This window comes from Anastrepha obliqua, chromosome 1, assembly GCF_027943255.1.
Source record: "Anastrepha obliqua isolate idAnaObli1 chromosome 1, idAnaObli1_1.0, whole genome shotgun sequence".
NCBI lineage: Eukaryota > Metazoa > Arthropoda > Insecta > Diptera > Tephritidae > Anastrepha > Anastrepha obliqua.
In genome coordinates, this window is record NC_072892.1 from 80,382,775 (window position 1) to 80,397,728 (window position 14,954).

The window sequence follows — 14,954 nt, forward strand, 5'->3', positions numbered from 1 at the left end:
TTACATCTATCTGATTGCGCAGAATGTACTTAATACTAAAATATAGTACTCAGCTTGGAGAAGAGTGGAGCTTTTTTTATAGACCTCCTAATCGCATACTCTTTTACATATTTTCTTTCGATTAACTGATTTATGTTCTACTAAGACCATGATAACTGGAGGAACGATATTATATATTCTATCTAAGGAACTATCCATACCTAATATAAAAATCATAAAAGATTTTAAATATTGTTCATCCAGCTAAGGAACTTATTAATCAACCTTTTATGAACAATATTCAGAAAAACCTGCTGCCAGCAATAGTACAACTTTGGCGATTTTTCCTGCGCAGCACATATCATATAAATAAACGAATTTCTTTTTTTCAGAAACCTCATTAAATTAGCTATTCAGAAAAATTTTTTTAAAATATTTTTGTTAATTTTCATCATTTGGAATTTTTTCCGCCCAGAAACCACTGTGCGGCGCGCGAACGAATTTCTTGCGTATTATAGCTCGCGCAATTGGTAGATATCGTGTAGGCTAAGGGGTTAAGCGCAAACACCAGCCGAAATACTTGCCCTATTCCTTCCAAATATCATAACCTAAACCCGTTTCGAACTCATCTCTCGCGCCGTGTTTGTTTTAGGTTTACATGTATTTTAATATCATATTAAATGGTGGCAATAGTGTTCATTTACTTGATGTTCTCTCTGTTTTTATTACATTAATATCGAAACATGGCAACAATTTTTTGCAGCTTGTAAGCATCGAGAAAATTTCATTGATTGCAGGTGTCTAATACTTATATATGTATATAAAGCGTTTTTCAGTAAGAGCGCTTCAACTTTTTTTTTGAATAAAACACAAACGGTTTGACTTTTTTTACTAATTTTTTTTTATTATCGAGTTTGAACATATACATTTAAGTATGAAATTCGATTTCTTTTGCATGACCACCGCGTGAACGTTTTACGAAGTCCAATCGTTGAACCCAATGTTCGACCACTCTTTTGCATAAATCGGCCGAAATTCCAGCAATTTCGCGTTCAATATTGGCTCTGAGCTCACAAATCGTCGCCGGCTTGTTACTGTGGACCAATGACTTCACATAACCCCAAAGAAAATAGTCTAGAGGCGTCAAATCACACGAGCGCGGCGGCCATTCGACCGGTCCATTTCTGGAAATAATGCGCTCATCGAACTTACTCTTCAACAAATCAATTGTAGCGTGTGCTGTGTGGCTTGTGGCTCCGTCCTGTTGAAACCACATGTCGTCTAAGTCCATACCATTCAATTGCGGCCAAAAATAATCGTCTATCATGTCGCGGTATCGATTTCCATTCACAGTAACGTGGCGATCGTTCTCGTCAACGAAAAAATATGGGCCAATTACGCCGCCGGCATGTAAACCGCACCAAACAGTGATTTTTTCGGGATGCAACGGTGCCTCATGAATCACGTGTGGATTGCTTTCTGCCCAGTAACGCATATTTTGCTTGGTGACAAAGCCATTGAGCCAAAAGTGAGCTTTTTGATGATGATTTTTTGGCTGTAATGCTCTTAAAGTAGCAGTAACAGAATGATTATTTTCATAAAAAATTTGCACGATTTGCAATCGTTGCTCAAGTGTGTAGCGTTCCATGATGAAATGTATACTAATGAAGTTTACAATGACAACCGAAAAATAAAAAATATTGCGTCGTTCGCCCTCCCTATCGGAAAAAAGTTGAAGCGCACCTATTGAAAAACGCTTTATACATGCATACAAACGAATTACAGTTTAAACGCTGTTGTTTCAGTCTTTAAAAAGGAAAAAGAAGCAGAGAAATAACACATTTCATTCGTGTGAGTTTTACTGAAAGAACTTTATTTTTTAAAAAGTATATTTCTGTATTCGGCTTCTTATTGAATAGATTCATTACATTTTGTTTCAAAAATGTAAATTTCCATATTAAAATTCATAATTGGGATAAAATGGGTATATTTTTTGCCTTAAGTTTTGACAATCTCAAAAGTGAATAAATTCGCAACTGTGAAAGCGTTTGGTTTGATTAGTTCACATCATCGAGCGTGCACTGCATGTACTTTCGGCGATCTTTTCTCTGTAACGGACGAAGAAATGTTGTATTCAATTTGTTTTTGTGCGAACATATTTTTGCACATATTTATGTATTATCCTTTGAGTTTAGACATTTTCGCAATCTTTTAATCTTTGAAAAATCAAAATTTTTAAGTATCAAAAATAATTGCAGTAAGATGACATGGTGGGTACGCAAGGTTGGTGCGTCAATACCATTCGTTGGTTACTTGGGGCATGAAACACCAAATGATAGAAGAAGTTTCTAAAAGAGGTTGCCCTTTGGCAGGAAATGGCAAACCTCCGATTTTATTTCTGCCAAGAAAAAGCTTTTCATAAAAAACCATCTGCAGTTCGGAGGCGGCATGAATTGTAGGTCTCTCCGTTTATAGAAAAACATCAAGCCGCACATGACAAATAGGTCAAGCACATAGCGCAGCGAATAAAGATCCAGCGGCTGCGTTGGCTGGGACATGCCGTCCTCTACATTGGAAAAATCAGGTGGAGAAGGACTTGGCTTCACTTGGTGTTTCCAGCTGGCGCCGGTTAGCACGAGAAAGAAACGAGTGGTGCGCTTGGTTATATCAGGAATTTCATACATACATATATGTACGTAAGTTAATTTTTTGCCGAATAATAAGGTGGCTGATTTTTTAAAGAAAGAAAAAACATTAATGCATTTAGGTTTTCTATTTTCCCACTTATTACATGGCAGATTGACCGGTTTATAAAAAATTTAACGGCGTTAAAGTAGATCATTAATTAATATGTTAAGCCACGCATTCCTTTTTCTTTTTCATTTTCATTCAATCCATATGACTCATACGCGTATATGTGCATATGTACATATGTACGAGTAGGTGCATATGTGCTTATGTGCCATATGAGAATAAAACTTGCAACTCATTGCTTTTATTAGGCATATTAAGTATGTGTTCAACAAATCTTAAATAGCCTTGAAATCCCGAATAGCACTCATTTGTATGTGCATATCTATTTACATATGTATGTATGTGCATAGTAGGTACATCAAAGCATACATATTAGTATGTGTGAGTATTCGTCGTCAGACAATACTTAATTATCTTTTTATAAAACTCTAACCGAATAATGCACAAATGCGGCTTTACTGTGAATATTTTAACTGAAAGTAGCAATGAACGATTATGTTTATGAATGCAACAAATTGAGTAATCAGCTAAATAGTTTCGGTTGTGATATACAAAACCGAAATGAAATGCAACAATGGCACTTCGCTATTGTCACCACGAATATTGTAAGTAAACACGAGCACCGTGTACACTTGTTTACAATCAAGTTACCAGTTTCATGGAGCATTTGAAAAAGCGATACGAGTATTGCAAATGTACATACGCTTTCGAGGCTGCTAATGCCTCAAAGATTGGCAATAGCAATAACTGCATCGAGGCAACTATATACAAACATACATACACACATATGTTTGTACACATGCACGTGCATATATGTCAGTATTTAGATAAACTCGCTTGTAAAAATGTCATTGATAAATGTGATTTGCTAAAAATAGTGTTTAGCGACGAATGTGAGTGAAATAGGTTTGGATGAAAGAGTGAGAAACTCATTTAAGTTTGTACTGTTTGCACACTTTACAAATTGTTCCCACTGCACAAATAACTCAGTAATAACTTTAACTTAAAGATGTTTGCGCAAAGTCTGAATGCATTGCAATACTGATCCAAGCAATGAAAGCGTCTCCATAGACCCCAAAATGTATTCAAACTCAGTAAGCAAATATTGTCTATTGTGCTTTTTATTCGTTGAACCTAAACTATGAAAAATCACAATTTTGTCCAATGGCCGAAACTGCGTTTGAGGTCTTCCAACGTTTTTTTGGCGATTCAATGTTAGATGATGAGTGCCAAAGGAGCTTAATGAATCCAATTGGTGTCAGATGTAGGATGAATAAGGTGCAAAACGTGATCTACGGTTCCATGTCCGAGCATTTATATTTGCCTGAAATTGACACAGAAATATGCAAATGAGTATTTGCTGGTAAAAATTACTTCCAAAAAATTGGTTTTCGACAAGTCGATAAGTAAAGATTGCGAATTACAGCTTTCTTATATTTTCTATTTTTTATATAGGTACATACATATGTATGTATTTATGTATTTAATATTCTCCTTACCTTGATTGGAAAACATGCACACTAATTATTTCACAAAATGCTGTTGCTCGGACAGGACTCTCTAAGATTTTATTGAATTTGGATGGAAGACTTAATACTGAATTTAAAAGTACTTCATCGAACTCCTCAGACTCAACACAAAACACTGAATAAAGGAATATTTGTGTTAACTCATATTTATATCCGCGGCACTGTTCGCAGTGTTCTTTTAAATGGATTTTTATGCCTGTGTGCGTAAATATATGTATGTATAACCCACACATATGTATACATATAAGCAGCAATACAGTTGGCTTTAGAGCAAATATACATACATATATGTAAATACACTTACGCAAAGGTATTATTTGTATACCCTTTTATACAAGCACACACACACACACTACCGCAAATCTCTCCCTTTCTCACTTTTTAGCTGGTTTAGCTATTTTTTGCGCGACCGTCTGGTTCTTCTCGTCCAGATTTGTTTTTTTATCCTTCTGACTTATGATGCAATACAATTGAAGGGACGCTGCTGGTTTCCTTTATTCTCATCGCCAAAGAGAAGACTCTGTGCATTTTGCTTTAAGCATAAAATCTTAGTATGTTTTCGTAAATGCATGTAATATAGATTTATTTAAGAAAAACAAACATGCATATGTTTGTCATTAAACCTGATATCTTGTAAGAGTAAATGCCCTTAGTACCAGTGGGAAATTGGAAACAGAACAATTAAATAATTTCATTGCTAGATATGAATGATATGAAACGAAAATATAAAACTTTGTCTACTAACTTCTATTGATAACATGCCGGTATAAAATGCGAGGCACTACCATTAATTTACTATACAGATTACGTATAATGGAAGCTTTGTGGAAAATCTGAAACCAGCGGCCGCAGTAAATATGCTCTTTATTATTTTTGTTATCATGCCGCCCGTTTTATGCCGCCTCCTAAGTGTAGATGGTTTTTCACGAGGAGCCTTTCACGGCAGAAATACACTCCGAGGTTTGCCATGTCTGCCGAGGGGCGACCGCTATTAGAGCAAACTTTTTGTACCATTTGGTGTTTAATGCTCGGAATTTCGAACCCGAGTCACCCCATCGGCTACAGTGGTCGCCATTATTTTTATTATTCGGCCATAATGCACTTCGACCTCTGATGTGGTCCATTGCGTTTTACCTCAAATCTAAAATTTGAGACTTTTGATGGATTTGAGTACCTTTTCAGGCTTTTTGTTTCATAACAATAATGGATATAGCTTCAACCACCTATTATTCGTCTTACGAGACCTTCAAATTCGCAGAGAATGCACGCTGGAGTTCCATCATCCAGTTAACAAAAACGGCAGGCGCTTGATACGTCCTGAAATGATAGCGAAGACTAGAATGACCCTTATAGTATCCAGTGCAAGTTCGTTGACCATCTGTATCCAGGTTTAAGAGCCTATTTGGTGCTTTTCTGGAGGGAAGGATACATTGTTTAATCCTCCTCTGTCCTAGACTCTCCATTCAGTGTCTTCTGATCTCCCATTGTTAAATTGTTTTATGTAGGCTTTGGTGATCCCAAAATATGCACATAGTTTTAGATAGTTCACATGCTTTGCAAGAAGCTTACACCGAACCGGCATCTATAAGTTGGGGACATTTAATTCGAAAATTGGTGTTAAATTGAAAATTTTCTCGGTGCATTCAGCCAGTTTAGTTAAACATATTTGTATATTTCGCATGGGAAGCAACGCGAAATCACAAGTGACTCTTTAATCGTAACATGTCAGCTTGGAACCAACTTTTGATGACTAAATTATTTCAAGAAATTGACTTGTCAGTATGAATATGGATTTTCCTATGGCATTGCTAACGGGTGCCGCAATCAACACTTTCACGACTATAGCCGACTATAGAAGTTGTAAGTACAAATTAATTACAAAAAAAAACAAGTGTCATGAATCGATTGAAGCCATTCCAGCCGCTTTTACCGTCGTCGTAAAAGAAATTCCTTAAGGACATAGATAACCCGTTTTATAATTTGTAAGGGCGTGTAAATTGTGTATTGAAGTAAAAAGTTCAGTTCTGCTTTGGAAGAGAGAATACGTTATATTTTCCCAGCAAATGCTAAGATTCATTTCCCTTTCAGATACCACCGTGTGAAATACATCAATAGGCTGCGGTAAAATAGAAATAAACTATTTTCAATAATTTGAAAATGTTCGCACGCTTTTTCCTGCAGGGTTTCACGAAACATATGTTCCACTGAAAGAAATATAAAACAAGCCCAGGTGCGCGAAAAGTAAACGAACTATTTTAAATTCTCTGAAAACAAAAGCAAAAGCAAACGTTATTGGGATTGTAAGAATTTTGCACTGACCTTGGAATAATTCCCCAATGAAATCGAAACCCTTTCGGGACATTTACAAGCATAAATCAGGCACATACCTCACATACATATATATTATATGCACTGCGATATACATACATATGTAGCTTCCAAAACCACAAATACGCTTGTTTACGAAAAGTGGAGGCTGCAAATATGTGAGCAGCAGGTGTTTCAGAAGAGAATATTTGGTTAAAACGGCTAGGTTTATTTGCGATCGTTTAGGCACAGATTAAAAACACTAACTGCTCCTTTATATATACTTATATATTATCTCACACTTTGTACATACAAATGTATATGAGTCCAATCTTTAGTAGCTAATATATCTTGCGAAGTGCATGGGTACACAATAAATTGAAAGCATTTCCTTGGTGTTTGATTTCAATACAAATAAATATTTTTTTTTATTTTTATGAATCTTAATGGACAAAAAAACTCGTCTGGAAGGGTTGTTTCGAGTAGCCGTGCCGGTCATTGCACTTTTCATAAGCTTTCAACAGTTTGTAATAGGCATTTTGCCGCTTCTAAAGGATCAAAACAATTTATCAACATAATGCAGACAAGCCGCTAAAAACAGGTCAGCCGCATGATCATAAACAAGAATTTCTATGCACTCTGTTAAGTTCAACCAAGTCGCTGAAATTGCACAATAGATAATATCCAAACAATCGCACGCAGTTATGCACTTTACGGAATTGAATAGAAGTTGGTCAGAAAGAGGAATTCCAAATCCTTTTGTATTGATCAGCAACTCAAAACAGCAACGCAGAACTTACTGAAAAGAATTGTCTTCTTCGCTATAAGTACTCGTACTGTAAAGGTTATATTAAGGTGGCAAGATACACGGAACTATCTTCATGTACAGCTTGGCATATATCGACTTGTATATACATGCATGTATACATACCATATGTGCATTTTTACGTTTCGAAATGATGCTTTTGTAACCCCTTATCCCATCTTAATTTAAATTCAAACGGTTTGTGAAAACACCTTTCTGATGCTTTCCATTTCAATTCAACCGGGCTACTCGGGACATGTTCTTCGATTTCGATGTAACTCAAATATACATACATACATCTTCGGTTTTTTTGTACTAGGACCAAATGTGTTTGAAACACTCTGAATAACAGCCAATTTCATTTAAATATTTCTTTATTTTTCGTCAGTATAAATAAGAATAAAATTATCAACAATTGGCTATACACTTTGTATATATTCGTTCATTTAAATTCGTATTTGAAAGTCTTCGCTACTCAAGGATTTAATGATGGTAGTTGACTACAGCTGGCGCAGCGTATGGAGCGTAATGGGCAGCTGGGGCGGCATAATGGGCAGCTGGGGCGGCGTAATGGGCTACTGGAGCGGCATAGTGAGCAACTGGGGCCACTGTCTTTACAACTGGAGCGACAGCAACAGCCTTCACAAGTGGTTCACGGTTTACGACAGCATTGAAACCATTTACAGGATCCGAAGTGTATTGGACAGTACGTTTGTATCCATCAGCGTCGATGAGCGAGTATTCACCACGAACTACATCACCATCACGTTCCTCCACTTGGCTCTTGGAATCACCAGTCAGTTTGTCGTCAACGCCATACGAGAATTTGTACTGTGGATGAGGATCGTATTCCTCTGATTTGACCACAACCTTTTGAGCGACGGCAACAGGTGCGGCATGGTATGCAACAGAGGCTGGTGCTGCGTGGTACGCAACAGGGGCAACAGGTGCTGCGTGGTATACCGGTGCGTAACCTGCGCTGGCCACGGCAACGAAAGCGAGTGCGAATACAAACTGCGAAAGAAAATTATTGGATTGAAAACAAGAAAAAAAAGTTAACTTTATTCCAGTGAGGCTCGGTTGTGACTGTGCTTACCTTGAAAGCCATATTTCGTGGTTTGGTTGGTTATTGGTTTAGTTATTTGCAAAAGCGAACACGAGAAGTGAATGATACATATCTGTCAATTCGTTGTCACTTTTATAGTAAACGGTTGATACGAGATTGTTTTTTACATCATGGCATTTGATTATAATTTTTGTTTTTCTAAAACCTGTTGAGCTATATTTGGTTATAGCTTTGATTTTTACGCTCTTTTAATTCTTCGAGGGCGCTCTGCTTGTTAAAGATAAAAAATCCGGAGTATATAAAATATGGCTAAGAGAATGCAAAGCTGCTTAAAGAAAAAAATTTCAACACAACGCATTCAATCGATTTTATGTTGATGTGACACTTGAATTGTGAGAGTAAGGCAACAATAATGCCAGACACTAAATTTGTGTGTGTTTTTTGTTTACAACGAAGTCGTTTAATACAATTTTGTGTATAGAAAGCCATGCAAAAGTTCCTTTAACAGGGACATACAACAATAATTTAAAGATAGTTTCACTTCTTCTTCTTGACCGCCATTGTCCCCATTTAACATAAACTCTGATTTTGGCTTTTCCTTTCGAGTTGATGAAAAACGTATTCGTTTTAAAAAAAAAATTAAATAAAAAAAAAACTATTCCAGCTTAAGCGAGCCTACCTTTATTTAATATGTACTAAGTGGCGACGAAAACCAGTTGATAAAAAAGTTTTCTTTTAAAGGCAGTCTCTCTTTGGCAGGCAATGGCAAACTTTCTCATAAAAACTATTAGCCGTTCGGAAGGGCCGTAAAACTGTAGGTCCCTATATTTGTGGAACAACATCAAGACTTACACCACAAATAGAAGAAGCTTAGCTAAACACTCAAAAACTGTATAAGCGCCAATTAGATATATTATATATGTAAAATATTACAATGTTTAATGCACTTAAATAATGCCTTTACTTTTGTCGTTGCTCAGTGAGATAAGTCGCAGGAGTAGAGTGAGTATCTTAACTATCATATCTAAAGGGCGAACTCTATACCATATCTTATCTAAAATGCAAAATTTATTTTCAGACACCAAACCAAGGTATAATATCTTGATGAATGTAGATTGCTGATATTTTTGCATATTGAAAAAGTTAAGGATTATTAGTATATAACTATTATATACTATATAAAATATTGAAATTTGCAAAGCAATAATTTGTTGAGGTGGCAAGGTGCCACTTGACCAATTTACGATAATAGTAAGCGGGGACAACCATGTACAAATTGGTAAATGCTGTGATTAACGGGACATTGCACGTGCTTTTTTATTTCGCTTTAACAGCTTATCCTGGAATAAAAAATTAATCGAAAAATTTTAATTGACTCTTTCGGTGCAAAATATTAAAACACTAAAACATGTTCGTCTCGATGTTTTGGTACTCATTGTGGCTTAGTGGTGTTATTGAGTAATTTTTCTTCGAAAATGCACTTAGAAATGCGCTTACTGTCAATAGATTTCGCTCTCAAGTTATGTTAGCAAAGATCTTTGTTGACAATAGGCCTCTTCTATTCGCCACTTCTCTGCTCGCTGTCTCTCTGCTCGGCGCACATGACGAAAAATTTGCATGTGAAAACCAAGTTATCGAGAAGGGTTCGCCGCTAGCGAGTATGTCTCTGTAGCTCATTAGACTGGTATAAGTCACTATCTTACAAACAAATGTAGTTTTAGGCTGCTCGAGTCCGGCGATACCAAGAAATGTTTATTTATATTAGTTGCTTCATCTATTCACAATTAAGTGCACCTAACACGGCAACACGACTAAATGTATGTACATATTGTACATATATACATACATAAGTACAAGAATGATGAATTCTGTCCTGTCTGCCTGTTCTGTCTGAGTATCCAAAATTATTATCAGACGAGTTTCGTATTGTTGAAGCTAAAAAATGTCTTTTTAATATATCATATAACATTGATATTAGATCCGGCTATAAGTGCCGGGATACGGCGAAAAATGTGACAAAGCGGGCCTACGCTCGGCTATTTTTTTTTTCGAAATAGCCTTGCAGAAATACTTTAGACTCAGGTTTGTACGCTGAACTTTCTTCATGTATGACGGTACGGTCTAATGAACAATACTTATGTACATATGTATATAAGTATATGCTTCCAACTTGAAAATTTAAAGCTTACGCCAATTACTTACCAAAACGTATACTAATTCGAATTGAAAAAAAATATTCTCATTTCCCCTTTCGACTTTAAATAACTTCGATAGTTTTTAAATATGAAAAGTAGGCATCTCGAAAGCAAATTAAATGCTCTGCCAACCCGTGGGAATTCATCGGCAAAATTTAATACGTAATTAATCTTTCTAGATCCGAAATAACAAATAAAACGTAAATGGGATTGCTCATCAATTTGGTGGAAGACCACCCTGAAATAGCGCGTGAATTTTTAAAAGTGTGAGAACGAGGCTAAATTTTGGCAGAAAGTGGAGCTGGAGCTTAACGCAACGGAGCCACCCATCAATCAGCTTTGAATATACCAAATGTGAGATTATGTATTGCTTTTGCACCACAATGGATAAAAATGTTCAACTTTTAGAATTTAACGGATAATGCATAATACCGTCTACAGTGGCTTTGTAAGTGGAACCATTTATTAAATATATTTATAAATCTCTAATCTTCAAATTCTATTTTTAGGAATGGGCCGGCCAGAAAAAGTGTGCCCGGCAGAAGTCGTCGGAAAACTTAAAAAATCGTAAAGGAATTCGCCATAATATGAAATGAGACTCTCTTCAGCCGAAAGAGTCATATTTAAATTAATTGTAAAAGTGCAATCGCGATCGTGGAAGCTCATGTACATAATTGCATAGCGAGTTGGCCCATTGTGATTATGATGGCCCAACAATATCCTTTAGAAAAACGAGCGCCATCAAGGAAACGTTCACCTCACTGCCGAAACAGCAAAAAAGCTGCTGTATCTGATCTGAGAGAAGGAATTGAAATTCAAAATATTAAACAGCGAAACGACGAATGAGAAAAATGAGCGAAATAAAAAAATAAATGAGCTGAAAAATCGATATCCACTTAATTAAGTATTAATTTTTATTTCAATACAGAAAAAGGGTAATGAAATAATTTCGTACTACAGACTAGAAGAAGAAACATTTCACAGAAGTTGAGATGCCAGTGAAAAGAGTGGGGGTATTTAAGCAGCAAAATTTAGAAGAAATAAAAATACGTAACCACTTACTAAAGAAATGCAAAAAAGAACTAAAAGACAAAGTTAAATGTTGTTGTGCATATGTAAATACTTGGCCCTCAAAAATAGTTTTCAAAAGAATTTCTGTATTTTTTAAGATAAATAATAATATATACATACATATATATATATATATATATATAATTCGGCTGAGCTCCTCCTCCTATTTGTGGTGTGCGTCTTGATGTTGTTCCACACATGGAGGGACCTACAGTTTCAAGCCGACTCCGAACGGCAAATATTTTTATGAGGAGCTTTTTAATGGCAGAAATACACTCGGAGGTTTGCCATTGCCTTCCGACGGGCGACCGCTATTAGAAAAATGTTTTTCTTAATTTTGGTGTTTCACCGAGATTCGAACCTACGTTCTCTTTGTGAATTCCGAATGGTAGTCACGCACCAACCCAATCGGCTACGGCGGCCTGAACCAAAAGCATTTACTAATCTAAATTGAACTAAAATACATATACATATATTTGATGTCTATGTAGGGCAATGCAAAGAAGAAGTTATTTTCTAACTATTACATATTATATATTCCCACAACAACTTGCGTGAATGAAAGAAAGGTGTTTCCGAATGTAAAACCATTTGAAGATAAAATTTCCTTAGCTCATGCGACTAAAGCAGTCTGCCCAATTTCTACATTAAATAACTTTATGAATATATTCCAAATCGCACTTGTAAATATAAAGAGTGATGGTCGTTCACATTATTAAATAAAACAAATAAAAGATTACAACCAAACGTCTTTTTATCATAACATTTTCCTCGAACGCCTCAATTAGAGAATTACAAATGATCACTTGTCGATGTAGTATATGTTTTAATTTACAACTACCATCGAGAGAAGGTTTTTTAGTAATCTTTTCTCAGAACATAATTAAATTATTGACAGAAACATTTTTCACTTTTTTTTGACGGCACTGAAAAGGAGTTTGACACAAAAATAAATGGAAATATTTGGTCTTAATCAAGTGAAAGGAAGTGTATTTAAGAAGTACGAGGCCACAAAAGCGGTTAAGTAGGACAGCACATCTTAATATCTATAGAGACTTAGGTCCCGCGGTGGAAAAAATTTTCAATAAAACAGTTTTGCAAAAAAATGCCTGCTGCTTTGAGAATCTTATGAATATTTGTAAATATTGCAGAGAAGCAGCGCACAAAGTTCGTTACACCAAGAATTCACTGTATTTGAACTTTTTTTCCGGAGCACAACTTTACTACTTTCTCTGCGTGTTGTCTGATATGCGCATTTATAGGTTTCATTTTAAGATGTGTAGGAGGTTCGTTGTATCGAGTGTCCTTGGTATTTGTGTTTGGTTCCTCAAACACAAACTTTAGTGCTTCCTAAGTATATTCTTTTGTATCCGAGTTGCAAAACGAACAACCGAATATAGATATAGGCAATATGTTACATTTAAAAAATTGGACATTCTTCTGCTGTCATCTAGAGAAATGCGCCTCTGTTTTATGTGTGTATGCAGCAGTTTGGCATTTAGCTGGAATTTCCCAAGTACTTTCCAGCGGCCCATACACATCAGTCTCTTTTTTTTAATTTACGACACTAGAGATTAGGTCGGATATTTAGTTTTCGCTTTCAACTCAAACCGGTTATATCAAGTAAAGTAGATTAAAGATTTTTTTGAGTGGCTGTTTTCCACGTAATTCGGTAAAACTTCTAGTGTAATATCACAGGTCAGATTCAAAAAGAATGCAGCTATTGGACAAGTGGAGGACGCACATAAACACTAAAATTAGAGTACCTTACCCCCAAGATTTTCGGGTATCCCAATCCTGAACTTTATACCAGAGATCTTTTACTTTTTTCAATAAAATACAGTAATATTTTTACAGTGGCGTAGCAGCAAATATATTTACTGACGCCGGGTTAATTTAGTATTTATCAAACTGTAAATCTTTTTATCACCTAATATTAGAAAATGTTTAATGGCAGTACATGAAATTAATGAAACGGTAACAGAAGAAACTATTGTATCAGTTTAAAGTACTTCAATGACCAAATGAGTTGACCGGTTAAGGTAAATTTCAGAAACATATCCAAACACACCTACAGTCATATTCGTACTCATATTCAATTAATCAAAATGCATACAAAGAAAATTGCTGTCCATTAGTTCGGAAGGTGAACAGTATAAAATGGTCCGCGGACGGATATTTGGTATCATTCACTTCTTGCTATCGCAACGACAAAGAACCTCCTTTTAGTTACGAAACTATTCAACACATATCCGAAATATGGCATTCAAGGTAAAGTTCACGCTTGCAACGAATTTATATAACGTGCTCCAATTGCTTGTCAGTACTTATAGTAATGAACCTAATTTGTTTTTTTCTCTACAGTTTGTATTCGCACTCGCTTTCGTCGCTGTTGCCAGCGCTGGATACGCACCCATTGCGCCGGTTTACCACGCAGCACCAGCCTCTGTTGCATATCATGCCGCACCTGTTGCCGTCGCTCAAAAGGTTGTGGTCAAATCGGAGGAATACGATCCTCATCCACAATACAAATTTTCTTATGGCGTTGACGACAAACTGACTGGTGATTCCAAGAGCCAAGTGGAGGAACGTGATGGTGACGTAGTGCGTGGTGAATACTCGCTCATCGACGCTGATGGATACAAACGTACTGTCCAATACACTTCGGATTCAGTGAATGGTTTCAATGCTGTCGTAAATCGTGAACCACTTGTGAAGGCTGTTGCTGTCGCTCCAGTTGTAAAGACTGTTGCCCCAGTTGCTCACTATGCCGCTCCAGTTGCTCACTACGCCGCTCCAGTTGTTCACCATGCCGCTCCAGCTGTGGTGAAGACTGTTGCCCCAGTTGCTCACTATGCCGCTCCTGTAGCTCACTACAGTGCCCCAGTGGCTCATTACTCTGCTCCAGCCGCACATTACACATCGTATGCCGCACCAGCCGTATTAAAGTACCACCATTAAAAACTAGAACCGTTATGAATATTTATCTAAATGAATGAACGATTGTATGAAATAGTTAATTGATGTTATTCTTATTTATGTATTACGAATATATTTTGAAATCAAACAGAAAAAAATGTTACATATTTTGTTATTCTTTCTAAATGCAGTACGTCTCGATAAAGCAAAACGAGCCGGATTGTTATTATCCTGCATAAAACGAAGAAGAATATTTTTTGTAGTGGAATATTTTAACTATTATTAATACAAGATGGCACAAAATTAATCATCCAATTTTGTTTTTGAGT

General features: G+C 36.2%; 2 protein-coding genes and 1 long non-coding RNA gene across 3 annotated transcripts; 1 reads left to right on the forward strand and 2 right to left on the reverse strand.

Moving 5' to 3' along the window:
* Positions 1-3,838: 3,838 nt before the first annotated feature.
* On the reverse strand, positions 3,839-4,358 carry LOC129236375 (uncharacterized). Its single transcript, XR_008581661.1, has 2 exons — positions 4,233-4,358; positions 3,839-4,057 (listed from the first exon to the last, which is right to left on the reverse strand). It is a non-coding gene; the product is annotated as an uncharacterized LOC129236375 (long non-coding RNA).
* Positions 4,359-7,857: 3,499 nt separating this feature from the next.
* LOC129245258 (larval cuticle protein A2B-like) lies at positions 7,858-8,530 on the reverse strand. The gene is made up of 2 exons (XM_054883328.1): positions 8,471-8,530; positions 7,858-8,388 (listed from the first exon to the last, which is right to left on the reverse strand). The coding sequence occupies exons 1-2, from the start codon at positions 8,480-8,482 to the stop codon at positions 7,858-7,860; spliced, it is 543 nt and encodes a 180-aa protein (XP_054739303.1). The 5' UTR covers positions 8,483-8,530.
* A 5,435-nt stretch (positions 8,531-13,965) lies between these two features.
* On the forward strand, positions 13,966-14,667 carry LOC129245247 (larval cuticle protein A2B). Its single transcript, XM_054883298.1, has 2 exons — positions 13,966-13,977; positions 14,071-14,667. Exons 1-2 carry the CDS (start codon positions 13,966-13,968, stop codon positions 14,665-14,667), a joined length of 609 nt encoding a protein of 202 aa, XP_054739273.1.
* The last annotated feature ends 287 nt before the right edge of the window (positions 14,668-14,954 follow it).